This window comes from Achroia grisella, unplaced genomic scaffold (genome assembly GCF_030625045.1).
Source record: "Achroia grisella isolate CSIRO2021 unplaced genomic scaffold, CSIRO_AGI_Agris_v1 utg149, whole genome shotgun sequence".
In the NCBI taxonomy this organism is placed as follows: domain Eukaryota; kingdom Metazoa; phylum Arthropoda; class Insecta; order Lepidoptera; family Pyralidae; genus Achroia; species Achroia grisella.
Genome location: NW_026712644.1, coordinates 2,595,090 through 2,610,188, shown reverse-complemented (window position 1 = coordinate 2,610,188; position 15,099 = coordinate 2,595,090). Strand labels below are relative to the sequence as shown.

Here is a 15,099-nt window from a genome sequence, read left to right as displayed (position 1 = left end):
AATAATATAAACACTTTTTCGCTCCAAAACTCCCGCTGCCTACGTTGAATCATTCATAGATTGATGATCTGTCAATGTCACAAAGATTACTTTGGCTCTGGCCTCTGACGTTTCGTTTCAGGTTACATGATTATTGACTTTACCATATTAAGAAAATCTATAATATTAAACAATAAATTCCCCCCCGTCGGAAGTACTGTACATCGGTTACCACTTACCATCAGGTGGACCAGCGTGTTTGCTATAATTACGTAATTACAGAATGCGGGCGTGTGACTCCACAAGGCGACACCCTGGCCATTGGCGGTCAGAACGCGGTGCGCGGCGAGCTGCCGTGGCACGCTGGCATATATAAGAAAACCACCACGCCCTACATGCAGATCTGTGGCGGGTCCATCGTGAGACCGAACGTTGTTATATCAGGTATTTTTTTTTTATTGGTGTTCAAAATCTACCCTGTATCATCGTAAGCACAGATTATTGTATTAGAGTCCGTTAGTTTGTGTTCCCGCGCGTTCCCTTCCTTACCTAGTACTGAACCGACTGTACGGCGGCCATGACGCGCGCGCATTGTGTTGTGAATTAAAATAAATTAGAACTGTGAAACCTACTGTGAAACTGGAAAGCTAGCGAAGATATCTTCGAGACCCTGAAGCCCAAGAAATCCGCAGAACCATACAGGTACGTGACTGACGCTTCCACTCATTTTTCACTATATATATACAGAGAGTAAATTCCCTAACATTTTGGTAGCAGAGTAGTTTCCCAAACAATTGGGTTATTTGGGCTATTATATATTTTTTTTTCCAAAAATTCTCATCTCCCCTCTTAAGGAGAGGAGATGGCAACATACCCCCGGCAGAAGCATAGTCGGCCGGGGTTCAGGGCCCCAGGGAGAGAAACCGGCGTACAATGCGGGCAGAATCTAAGAGCAATACTGACGCAGGTGTAGCGCTGATAACACATATTTTCCAATCATGGGAGAAGTCACAGGATGCACTCGGAGTTTTTTATGACCTATCAAAGGCATTTGATTGCGTGGATCATAAAACACTTTTGTACAAGCTCGAACATTATGGTATAAAAGATAATGATCTAAAATTAATGAGAACTTATTTAGAGGATAGGGTCCAAACTGTAGATATTGACGGTATAAAATCTAAGGGAGCTAATATTGGGTTCCACAAGGGTCAATCTTAGGCCCCTTTCTCTTTTTAATTTACATAAATGACCTTCCCTTTATGGTAGAGAAAATTGCAGATATAGTGCTGTTTGCGGATGATACTTCGTTAGTGTTTAAAATTGGACGTCAAAGTAATCAATTAGACAATGTAAATTGTGCTATGTCTGCTATATTAAATTGGTTTACATGTAATAACCTATTATTAAATTCCAGCAAAACAAAGTGTATAAAATTTACACTTCCTAATGTAAGACCAATAAATACACAGTTATTGCTTAATGATGAAATAGTAAATTTTGTTAATGATACAGTTTTTTTAGGTATAACAGTGGACTCGAAATTACAATGGGGGCCCCATATTTCAAAATTGGCCAATAGACTCAGTTCAGCTGCATATGCAATTAGAAGAATTAGGCAATTAACAGACGTGGCGACGGCTAAACTTGTATACTTTAGTTATTTCCATAGCATTATGTCATATGGTATACTACTGTGGGGTAAAGCAGCCGATATAAATACTATATTTATTTTACAAAAGAGAGCCATACGTTCTATTTATGGTATGGGTTCAAGAGAGTCATTACGTCAGTGTTTTAAAGATTCAAATATCCTCACCGTTACTTCACAATACATTTATGAGAATATCATGTATACACGGAAGAATTTAGAGAGTTTTAGAAAACTTAAAGACTGTACAAATAGAAACTTACGCAATAAAAATAAGCTAATTTTACCTAAATGCCGCCTGCACAAAGTCAGTAATTCATTCTATGGTAATTGCGTAAGATTTTATAATAAACTGCCAGAATCTGCACTAAATCTGACAGAGAGGCAATTCAAATCTTATATTAAACAATTTTTGTGTAAGAAAGCCTATTACAGGATAGACGAATTCATAGACGACAACATATCAAGTAAATAACTAGTTTATTAGCATACAACGTTATAATTTAATTTTCTCATTGCTTTCTTGATTTAATTGATTGATTTTAGAAATATGAAAGCGTAGCGGTTTTTGTATTGATTGCCGCATGCATTCTTATGTAAAATGTGAATACTATAACTATCAGATAGCAATTGTAAGTAGCTTTGACGTAGTCTAGTTTTTGAGTAGTCATGCTCACTAAAATGTCCAGACTTGTGGCGGCGTGGTGGGCCGGGTCATTGGGCTCCCTAAAATATGGTCGAGCGCAGTGATGGCTGGCTCATCCGTCATACTCGTGAACGGGTGCTGCTTGTAGGGACTGGTCTGCTGTAATCGCTATGACTGATTTCCTCTTATTAATTGTTTAACCAGTTGGTTATATATTCAATATTATTTCTATTTGAGTATTTAATAGAATTAGTGCTAATTGGTGGTTTGTATTCACACACTTAAACTTAAAAATGTAAAGTAATAATAAATTATTTAAAAGAGCAACACGCAAGTTTCTTGCTCGTTCTTCTTGTGATGAGACAGCTTTCCGAACGAGTGGTAGATTAAAAAATGTAATGACTATTCAAAAGTGCTTCAATGTAAGTTTATTTGAATAAATGATTTTCTATTCTATTCTATTCTAGCACCGCTTTCTGCATCTTTCCCGGGAGTGAGCCGCCCCGGAATCCCAACCGTCTGAGATGTTGTTCCAGACTGGTTGGGATAAGACCGTTCACCGTTTATTGTTATTATTATTACTATATATATATTTATTATATCTTCTTTTACGGGGGTAATATATTCAAACGCGCGGGCCTTAGCCAAGCATGGATGAGTTAAGTGAAATTTTCTTCTTCTTCTTCTTCTGAAGGTCTATTGTAGAGGAGGGGATATGCAACGTGTCTAGGTGTTTGTTCAGACTTTTTGGTATAATTCCTGTGGATGACAAAACTATGGGTACTATGTGGATGGTGTGTGCTTTCCATTGTTTTTTTAATTCTATTGCTAGATCTGTGTACTTTGTTTGTTTTTCATTGACTGTGCTTTGTATATTGTGTGTGTTTGGGATGGCTATATCTTATTATTATTATTATTATTATTATTATAACACTTTATTGCACCAACATATAAAGGACATGAACAAAATTAAAAACTTAAAAAAAAAACTAAGTACAAAAGGCAATCTTATCGCTAATGCAATCTCTTACAGACAACCTTATTGTCAGATGTTTGTAACACCTGTAGCACTGCGACCTACATAGATCTATTGCTCGCCCTTTTTCAAAGTTCGCTACCTAGACCCGTCAGGGACAAGAATTGAAGGATATTCTTAGGAGCGGTGGTTTTTATCTCCTCGGGAAAGAGTGTAAACTTTCCAAAGGAGATAATTCGTTTATGCATGAGTGGGCTACAACCACATAGGATGTGAAGAGTGCGTTTTCTCTTCAGTTTGGCAGAATCTGCAGATTCTTGTAGTGCATAGGCCTAGTTTAGCCATATGCTTGTTTAATTTGCAGTGTCCTGTGAGGGTCATCATGCATATGTTGTTTTTACTCAATAGCAGTAGTCTAGTATATCAGGTAACTATGGGTACCTTTCTGAATAGAATAGAATAAAAAATAATTTATTAAAATAAACTGACATTGAAGTACTTTTAAATGTGTCATACATTTTTTTATCAATCTACTGCTTATTCGGAAAGCTATATCTCATCACAGGAAGAATGAGCGACAAACTTGCGTGTTGCAGTTTTAAATAATTTTGTTGTCAGTTTACTACTTTGGTAACTTTGTATTCACATTTCAACTTAAAAATGTAAGTTGAAATGTGAATACAAAGTACCAACTAGCACTAATTCAATTAAATACTCAAATAGAAAATTTATTAGATATACAACCAACTGGTTGAGACCTAAATAATCCACTTCAAATAGCCATGCCCATAAACAGTTTTGGATATTCTAGTAAAATTGTTGCTAGCTCGCCAGCAAAATTAATTTTGTTTATTAACCGATGACACTAGGAGAACATCTTGAAAAGGATTTTCCTTTTTTTTTTACAGCTCTTATCAGGGGCTAAGAGCTGTAACACTACGACCTGCATCGATCTATTGTGATACCTTTTTCAAAGTTCGCTACCTAGACCCGTCAGAGACTAGGATATTCTTAGGGGCGAATGCGAATGGTTTTTATCTCCTCAGAATAGACTGTAAACTTTCCAAATGAGATATTTCCGATTATACATGTATGGGCTACAACCACGTAGGATGCGTTTCTTCTTCTTTTTGCTTTTCTTTTTGCCTAACCTAACTCCTGTTCATACATAATTTAGACCTATAAAAATTTCAACAATTAAACAACCTGATGTCCTTTATTTATAAATAGCTATTGCCCAATAACTTATTTAATTATATTCCCTTATGGAATTTATCAAAATCCTTTCTTAGGGGATGCCTAAGTCATAGTAGCTTTATGCATGCAAAGTCTCAGCCAGATCGGTTTAAAATTGACAAAGTTTCATACAAACTTGGGGGTAGAATTAATCAAAATCCTTTCTTAGCGGATGCCTACGTCATAACATCTACCTGCATGCCAAATTTCAGCCCGTTCCGTCCAGTGGTTTGAGCTGTGCGTTGATAGATCACTATGTCACTCAACTTTGAGTTGTAGTATATATATTTAGATTGTTAGGGTTGGACAACCCATATAAAATTTAATGAAAATCGGTCCAGCCGTTTCGGAGGAGTATGGTAACTAATATTGTGACACGAGAATTTCATATTTAAGATGTTAATGTTGTTTAGCGGCGCATTGCTTCTGGAACGACGCAACTGGGAAGCTACCAGCACGAAATTATGCAGTGGCTGTAGGCAAGTTGTACCGCTCTTGGAACGATAAAGGCGATAAGAGTCCGCAGAAAGCTGACGTGAGTACTAGACCAATAAATCTATTTTATAATGTAAAAGTAGACCTAGATAGGCCATATAGGGATAATTTTTTTTTATACTACTATGGTGGCAAACAGGCATACGGCCCATCTGATGGTAAATGGTTACCGTAGCCTATGGACGCCTGAAACACCAGGGGTGTCACGTGCGCGTTGTCGACCCTTAAGAAACCTTAATATACCCTTCTTGAAGAACCCCATACTGTAGTCTCGATATAAATAGAAATAGTATTTGTTCAAATAAATAAGCAATCTGAATAGTAATTTTTTTTATTCTACAACTCATTCGGAACGCAGACTCATCACAAGAAGAATAAGCAAGACACTTGTGTGTTGCTCTTTTAAATAAATATTATTAAGAATTACATTTTTAGGATATATGATGATATACATCATGATATCACGTTATCACGTGATACCTGTCATACAAGAGGTATGACACTTAGGAAATAGAAATAGAAATAATCTTTATTCGAATAAACTCATTACAAGCACTTTTGAATTGTCATATTTTGATTCTACCACTCATTCGGAATGCAGACTCATCACAAGAAGAATGAGCCTGTAAATTACCTTACCTACCCTTTAACTGAAGCTCAGGTAACAAAGCTGCTTGCTTGAAGCCTGAAATAATCACCTATTACATCAAACTAAGTTACATGACTATATATGACTATATTAAATGACTATATATATGAAAACTAAAACTACCGGCAATTATTTAACAATAATTTAAAAAGTTATAATTTTTAACATACACAAATCGTTTATATAGTTGTATGTAAGTGCCCACCTTCGATATTGATGTCCTCTACAAAACTGTAGTACATCACTTTATTGTCAATTATTTCCGCATCTCACGCGATATAAAAATTTGTTTTTCACACGTTCGATTACATTGTCCAAGTTCTTATACGTTCTGGATCTGGATCCTATTTTTCATACATTCTAACATTTTGGAAAATGTTCTATCGCCTATGTTCATCAGGGATAATATAGGATTGTAATGGTAAAATAATTTTTCAAGTCGGTTCAGTTGCGAGCTCTTTTGCATCTGCATCAGTGCCTTGCCTTTATCCATTATTCATTTATTTATTTAATTCAGGCGACATGGCCCATATTATAAATACCTTATAGACTAACATACTTAAGAAATAATAATAAAATATGTAAATAAAATTGTCTCTATGGTCACGGCACTGACGACGGCAATCTGCCAAGGTAGCGCCGATAGACCACCTCCTTCGGCCAGTAGTCCTCCTTCATGAAGGTGGGCAGCATGTTGGTGGGGACCTGGGCCACGAACGCTTTGAAGCTCGTGTTGTGGCTCGATTCCAACTGCATCACCCTTAATGTCAGGTTGCTTTTAGTCCGGATGTAGTGAACAATGTCCTGTTCCTTGGTAGCGTAGTGTAGGCGGGATAGTTACATTGCCGTGGTCGGTGTTGCGGCACGTAACATGTGGTTTATGGTCACCACAATATGTTATGTATCTTCTTTCACTGATCCCTATCGGCCGTCAATGCTAAGCTTCTCTTCTACAAAATACATATCCTTTATATCGTTTATACAAATCATCTTTCACACAATCCATTCATTTTTTGGTCGTCCTTTACCTTTCCATTCAACCACGTTCATGTCAAATGCTTTTTTTAAAACGTGGTCCTCTATTGCGTTCTATGCTATGAAAATATATTCCAGGTAACTTCCATCGAAATCCCGGAGACGTATCAAGGTATAACGGCGAGTTTTGCTCAAGACATCGCGGTTCTAAAGCTGAGTCTCTCGTTCTCCTATGAACCTCATATTGCACCAGTATGCCTCGACTTTGATGAGAGCTTCGACAATAGAGAACTAAACAGAAAAGATGCGAAAGGGAAGGTAAGCGGATTGAGAATTGGGACTAAAGTATTTGCATGTGCACAGAAAAGAAGGTAAGTGAACTGAGAATTGGGACTAAAATATTTGCATGTGCCCAGATGGTAAGTGAATTGAGAATTGGGACTAAAGTATTTGCATGTGCCCAGATGGTAAGTGAACTGAGAATTGGGACTAAAGTATTTGCATGTGCCCAGATGGTAAGTGAATTGAGAATTGAGACTAAAGTATTTGCATGTGCCCAGATGGTAAGTGAACTGAGAATTGGGACTAAAGTATTTGCATGTGCACAAATGGTAAGTGAACACAGAATTGCAAAGAGCAATTAACACTACTTGGGTACATTTTAAGAAAAACTTTGTAAAAAGTCGTCGTTATTGTTACCTCTGCCTACCTATTTCAGTAGCCTAGAAACTTTGTAAGATAGTTTCGTTTAAAGGGCAAGATAAGGCAGTTAAATTACAGAATATTGGAGCATAACATATTAGTCCAACAGAATGCTAACGCTTCAGTGCTATCACGGGGGTGGGCGGTCAGCTTTCTATTGTAATTAATTTAAAAAATGTGTCAAACCAAACAAAAATAATACGAAAGATGGTGGCAGACTCGCGCTCTGCCACGTTGGATTCTAAATATACCGAGCGGAATGTGAACATTTCAAGTTTGCGTATACGTCGACAATTGTCAATCTCTTGATCACCTCATTATTATTAGTTGCAGAACAGGTATGAAATCTAATGATAAGTTCATAATGAGTCGCTGATGTTACTAGGTGGCCGGCTGGGGTCTAATCTCCGAGGATGGAGACGCGTCTCCAACTCTTCAGGTTGTGGAACTGCCCATAATACCGTACGGCGACTGCAACATATTAGCACCGGAAGACTTTCGAAGATACCTGACTTATGACAAAATCTGCGCTGGTTATATAGATAAAGGTGAGAACTATTTCTATATTCCTAAGACAATTCTTTTCTTTCATCATTCTATGTGAGAGGTATACCGGAGTAATCCCTTTAAAGCTTTCTAAAAGATCTTGGCCTGTCTTGAACTGTAGCAAGTTCTATACTAGAAAGTGTACCTAAAGCTGCACTAGCAGGCTCCTACCAGATTTGGCTGGGCAGAGTAAGAAACACAAGCGGTGAAGTTGAGTTTCAACATACGAAAAGTGGCCCTTCCAACCTACACCAGGGTTGACCCGTGTGCCATACGATAGACCCGGTTCCAGCACGTTGATCCAACGAATTCTAAGAAGTTTATCTCTCTTTGCGTATTTCGCGATAATTGTTTCGACTCATCCGGAAGTCTTCTTTAGGGTGATTGCAGCGTGTTCGTTACGTCTCTCATCGCACTACTAGTTAGTTGTCGTTGTCACAGAAACCACTGGGAATTGAGCTTAGATAGGCGAGCAAGTCTCCGGTACCTAAGTAACTTAGTAAGGAACATGTAAGAAATGGGACCATGGACGTACTCTCGGGCATTGTTCCCAGCTGGTGTCGAGTGTGAAGAGTGCGTACTTCCGCCGGAGTCGCGGTAGAATGGTAACGCGATCTCGCGACTCCGGCAATGGTGCTCGTAGGTACACTGTGTGGTTTTTTTAGTGGGTACGAATCCCACGCACCTTTCGTCGCTCCAGTGATGATATTTCCGGTGTTCTGAAGATATTTCTACCAGGTATACATGTGCTTGTGGGTAGACACGGCGGTATGTCATGAGAACAGTGGTGGGGGCTGGTGCTGCCGGCGCTCAAGTAGGGGGCGTGGTGTTGTGAGGATGTTTGCACGAGTTGTGCGTGTGTTGGTTGTTGTATTGTTTGTCAGCATGCACAGCTGTGTGTCACGGGGAAAGATGCAGTAGGCCTGAGGTTGTTTGGACAAGGTGATCTTTTGTTGTTGATCTGTTGTACTGTTGGTCGGCAGGCACAGCCGTGTGTCACGGTGGACAGCGGCGGGGGGCTGGTGCTGTCGGCGCTCGAGCGGGGAGCGCGATGTTGTGAGGATGTTTGCACTAGGTGTGCGTGTGTTGTTGTAACTGTTGTACTGTTGGTCGGCAGCCACGGCCGTGTGTCACGGGGATAGCGGCGGGGGGCTGGTGCTGTCGGCGCTCGAGCGGGGAGCGCGATGTTGTGAGGATGTTTGCACTAGGTGTGCGTGTGTTGTTGTAACTGTTGTACTGTTGGTCGGCAGCCACGGCCGTGTGTCACGGGGATAGCGGCGGGGGGCTGGTGCTGCGGGCACTCGAGCGCTCCATCGATCGGTACTACCTGCGCGGCGTGGTGTCCATCTCGCCCAGCGCGGGTGACCACGGCTGCAACTCCAGGACGCTCTCCACCTTCACCAGAATACTGAGCCATTCTAGTTTCATTAAGAGATTTATTTGATATTTATATATAGTAAGAAATAAATGCTCAATAACTATGGATGTGTAATTATTTGCCTTTGTTTTGTAATACGGACTGTGTTTTTTTGTCAATTGGTGATAATCCCAATCTCTCAAACGGTATCGAACCACTTAGCTTGAGGCGAGATTTCGCATCATTTCGTGTGTTCTGCCGTATATACAACGGACTGTGTTCTGATGAATTGTTTAATATGATGCCTACGGCTACCTTTTACCATCGCACCGCTCGCCATAGACAAGGAATTCATCCCCACACGCTGGAACCTAAGTGGTCTCGGACAGTGCGATTTCAGAGGAGCTTCCTGCTCGGCGGGGCACTAGTGGAGGATGATAGGATGAGAGTGAAGTTTGATGGTGATTTTTTGAGTGTTATGGGTTATAGATATTTGATACAAATACACAGATAGTTTTTTTCGTAAATTCCTATTATACATAGCAAACACCCAGATAGAATACTATAATGATCTAGTGGAAAATATATCGATATTACAAAACATTGTATACTTTTACAATTCAATTAAATATAGGTATATAATACTAGCTGACCCGCGTAACTTCGTCTGCTTTACACCTATTATATTTCGCCCAATTTACATAATTTATAGCTTATATGTTATTCTGATATATAAGCTATATTACTATAAAATTTCATCGAAATACGTTCAGTAGTTTTTGCGTGAAAGAGTAACAAACATCCGTCCATAGTCATAAATTTTTGCGTTTATAATATTAGTAGGATGTACATAATAACATGTTCCCTTTAAACAAATTTAAAACTTCTGTTAAAACATATTTACTGAGTAAGCCTATTATTACTCGCTAACCGATTATTCAAATGACAAACCTGCATGACAATAGTTGTTCATGCACGAGATTTTCATTTAATTTTTGACATAGGTACCTTGTAGCACGGTGGTTATCACCTCATCACTGTAGCGTTATATATGATGTGATGAGGTGTCGCTACATAATATATTGTTTATTGAAGTATGTAGGTAGTGAGTATATTGGTGAAATAATTGTACTATTTATTTTATGTACATTGCTATATTTATTTGGTGACTTATTAGTAACGCGTACGTTCGACGCAGAGTCGTAACGTGGAGTAAGTTTGCACTGAACCTAAGTCTATGTTATCTGGAGAGGTAGTAAGGGATGGATCTCGAGTGTTGACAGAAATATTTTTATTTATTTATGTATATTTTAATTGTATAATATATTTATATATCTATTATAGTTTTTGTCACAGTTTTTCACCACTACAACGCTTTCTCTTTGTACCTACAGCTTAGCTGGTAGAGAATGGTATGGCATGTAATGGTATGGCATTAAACTCGCCAATTGTACAATAAAGAATAAAATTTAAAAAAATTATATAAGTGTAGGTACAACCTAAAAAAGATACAATGTTATCAACCTATAGAAAAGCAATCCCGTAGTATTTCTAGTCTATTCTTTAATGTATAGACTAAATTAAACGATAGGGAAAAAATATTTAAACTATTAATACAAAAAACTTGATTTCCATAAGTGACAAAAATGTCCTATATATATTTTTATCTCTCATTCGTTCATCTCCTTTTTAATGGGGGAACAGATAAAAGTCCTTAGACCGGACAGCCTAGTCTAGTTTTAAAATACTTCGTACTTACATGAAAAAAGACCAACATGAAATAAATGATTTTTTAATATTATTTTGTCACCTATTAAAAATAGATAATAAATATTTTTTAATAAACTGTGGTACCACAGAGCAATTAACAATACGTTTAATAAAAGGCACAGCCTTTGGTGAGACCAAAATGAATATACGTACCATCCTCTAATAAAAAAAAACGACTTCTTATAAATATGCCGCCAAAATTTTATATATGTAACGTACAGTAATGCTTCTAAAAAAAATCTTATGAATATGCCGTGATAAAAGATTTTGTTACACAGATTTATACAAAAGTGATTTTGTTCCTGACGTGAGCCTGAAAATTTTGTTTTTCATTATGTTTATATTTCATTTCCTCAAATATTTACGTTCACTCGACCATAAATCATTGTCAGCTGTCTATTATTTATTCTGTTCATCGATATTGTCTGTATAATTAATGAGTATCATGACAAACATCCATACTTTCATAAGTTAATGTCCATAACACGACTTTATCACAGTTACCCCCAACTCGTGAGTCCCTGCGGCAAATTATCCAGTATTAACCTCTGTTTGACCTATTTACCATTATAATAGCTGGGGGAGAAATGGACGTACAGACCGACAATCAAATGTTATCGTACGCCACAATGGTCTTTCAATACAGTAATAATAACAGAATTTTAGATATGTTTGTTCAAAGTACAAACTTCCTACTGCATGTGTTTATTTGATTGTTATTTTCGACTCTTTTACTTTTATTTTATGACAACCTGTGCTTGCGGTTTAACTTGCGTCATATGTATAGTCTATGTATGTGTTATTCTGATGTTAGGTAGCTATATTATTGCAAAGTTTCATCAAAACCCGTTCAGTAGTTTTTGCGGGAAAGAGTAACAAACATCCATCCATCCATACTCACAAACTTTCGCGTTTATAATATTAGTAAAATAAGAAGTTATAAAATCGTAAAATATAAGTTTTGCTTTACAATGCTGTGTGCAGAAACAAAAGCACACAGAAAAATTAAGTTTTACAAAACTTGTTTATTTAACCAAAATGGTATGTATTGGTTGATTTGGTCAATTCAAAGTGAAATAGCGGGTATGACAGCACGATTTTGATTATTAATTATCTTAATATATCTTATAATTGATATACAAATATTCCTTTTTGTTGTTTTAAACTTATTTTTTTTTACGTTTAAGACAACAAAAAGAAAATTTGTAAAACACAAAAAATAATATTTTTATTCATTTCTGAATTAATAAAATTAATTTAAGATAAAATTAGCAATGCGAAGAATGAAAATTGGATAATTTATTTTACATTTCATGTACTTATTGTGAGTAAAGGAGTACTGTACAAATTATAAAAATTAGCTTGCATATTGTTTAATTGTAATTGAAGTGGGTTTGTAGACGCGAATAAAAAACCTTCAAAATTAATCTATGCAAACAATTGCTAAAAAAATGCAGTCAAAGATTCCTACAAACACAATTTTTTTTCTATGTTCATATTTATTAACATTTTTCCTGCTATTGTCATCAGCAGCCAAAAAAAATAAGCAAGATGATGATGTAGGTTACATAATCTGTGGCATTGAAAAGGAGATGGACGAATATGGGAAAAAAAATCTGTGGCTTCTATATTTTGGCGGGAAAGGAAAAACCATAAACAAATAGTAATAGTATTTTAAATGCAATTAAAAGACATAGGAACAACGTCATACAGCCTCAAAATCTATAAAAATATAAGTATGCACGGTAATTTAACTACAATGGTACGAAACAGCATATCATGTTCAATGAAATTGGGTCGAGAATGCAATCGATTCAATGTAGCACGCGACACAGTTGTTTGACCTCATTTCTTCGTTGCATTTATTAATATTTAATACGTATATAATAGCTGACGATCTACCTGCCTTATCTCTGTCTACCCCTAAAAATACAGCGTGAATGTTATTGTATTGCTTTTCAACTACTATTTGGGTTTTATAAGAACTATTGGTAACTGTATAGTACAGTTTATGTTTTATAAAGCCACAAAAAGTACGTAAAAAGCGTTTAGCGTTTCGCGGTAAAATAACAATTTTTATTTTTTAGGTTAAAATTGTTGCAGGTCGGATATATACATCAATAGTAAGTACCACAAGCTGAGTATTCAGATGCATACCTCATTCTGTAATTTCATTGCCTCATCTGAGTCTATATACAACCGAAACATAGCTTCTATAATAAGATGTAGGCGACTTTTTACAAAGTCACTCAGCTTGTGGAATGAACGACATGACAAGGTTTAATCACACTCATAGATTGTTGGTTGTCTGTGGCTCATATTAATTTAATATTAGCAGTAATTATTATTTATTTTTTTTTACTTACTAGCTTCCACCAAGTATTATCATGATTTGAAATCTATATTTTTTTTTTAATAAAATCGTTTCAGGAATCAGTAGATAATGTTCAGAGTAATTATGAGTATACTTACCCGTATTGGAGAATAAAGATAACTAAGGAAAAAAGATACTATATAAGTGGTGGAAATAATTATGAATACTTTTCAATATAAAAAGTCATTTTTGATAGAATAATAGACTTCTTTTAGATAGATAGTGAGAATATGTCTTATTTATATTATGTATGACAATGATAGAAGGTAAAAATTAGTAAACTATACATATGTCTACATAAATAAAACAAGGCAGCCTTATTGCTAAATGCAATTTTTTTAAGGCAACCTTAGGATAACACATACAATTGTAGGAAATGGTGAGTTTAATCTTTTATTTCATAAATTTAAAAATAATTATTATAATTAGTATAAATGACTTATTTTATAATTTATTTAATAAATATTTTGATTATCAACAACTGCCCATCCTATTTGTAAAAGCATAAAGTGACTTACACAACTAGTAAATAAATTAAAATGTATATACAGTATATAATGTTTAATAATAATAATAATAATATGTCTGAAATAAAAACTAATACAATTGCTGCTTATCTATACATCTTCTATACATATATATAAAATTAGAGTGTCTGTTTGTAATATTAAAATAACCGTTTTTTACTACATGCATATGAATATAAGGTGCATAAATAATATAAGGTACACTAAAATAATATTTTTTACAATTTTTGTCTGTCTGCCTGTCTATTTGTTCCGGCTATCTATTTGTATCTCTGAAATGGCTGGGCCGATTTCGACGGGACTTTTTTTGGCAGGTAGCTGATGTAATAAGGAGTAACTTAGGCAACTTATATTTTAGAAAAATAAAGTTAAATTCCACGCGGACGAAGTCGCGGGTACTGCTTGTAATACATAAACATAACCACATTTTACCGTATAATAATAGACAGATACCTTTTAATGAATACCTATGGAGAAACATCAAATTACATATCATTAAACTACATACACTACTAGCAGACCCGGTCACGCGTTGCTTGAATAAAATAATATTGCGACTATAAATTGAGATGTAAGATATCCTATCTTATCACTACGACTGATTTAATCTTATTATGTACTAGCTGTTCCCGCGACTTCGTCCGCGTGGAATTTAACTTTATTTTTTCTAAAATAAAAGATATTACACCCTAAAAATATAAATACAACCTAAAAACCCTTACAGGATTTGTCGGGGCCGCTATTATTTATATATTATTGTTCTTTGTAACAGCAGCAGGAAAGTAGGAGGTGATATGATGAGTCCAGATTGTAGCTATGTACATATGCTCCCGCGATTTCGTCTTTTAAGTTAATTTAAGTTTATGTTTCTAAAATAAAAGTAACCTAAGTTACTCCTTATTACATCAGCTACTTGCCAAAAAAAGTCCCGTCAAAATCGGTCCAGCCATTTCAGAGATTAGCCGGAACAAACAGACCGACAGATAGACAGACAAAAATTATAAAAAATGTTATGTTATGTACCGCATTTATATTCACATGCATGTAGTAAAAAACGATTATTTCAATATTACAAACAGACACTCCAATTTTAATTATATGTATAGATTTATATTTGATCCTAATAAATTAGTACTGGTTGGTAGTTTGTATTCACACGTTTCGACTTGTAAATGTAAACTTACAAGGATTATTTAAAAGAGCAACACACAAGTTT

The 15,099-nt window shown here is 35.9% G+C and overlaps 1 protein-coding gene across 1 annotated transcript in view; it reads left to right on the top strand.

Annotated features, from left to right (window-relative positions):
* Positions 1–9,318, top strand: part of LOC131840643 (modular serine protease-like) — a 36,957-nt gene extending 27,639 nt beyond the window's left edge. The window contains exons 11-15 of the mRNA XM_059188816.1: positions 262–423; positions 4,902–5,023; positions 6,746–6,925; positions 7,695–7,857; positions 9,106–9,318. Coding sequence (XP_059044799.1) covers positions 262–423; positions 4,902–5,023; positions 6,746–6,925; positions 7,695–7,857; positions 9,106–9,299 — 821 coding nt within the window. The 3' untranslated portion in view covers positions 9,300–9,318. The remainder of the gene's footprint in view (positions 1–261; positions 424–4,901; positions 5,024–6,745; positions 6,926–7,694; positions 7,858–9,105) is intronic.
* The last annotated feature ends 5,781 nt before the right edge of the window (positions 9,319–15,099 follow it).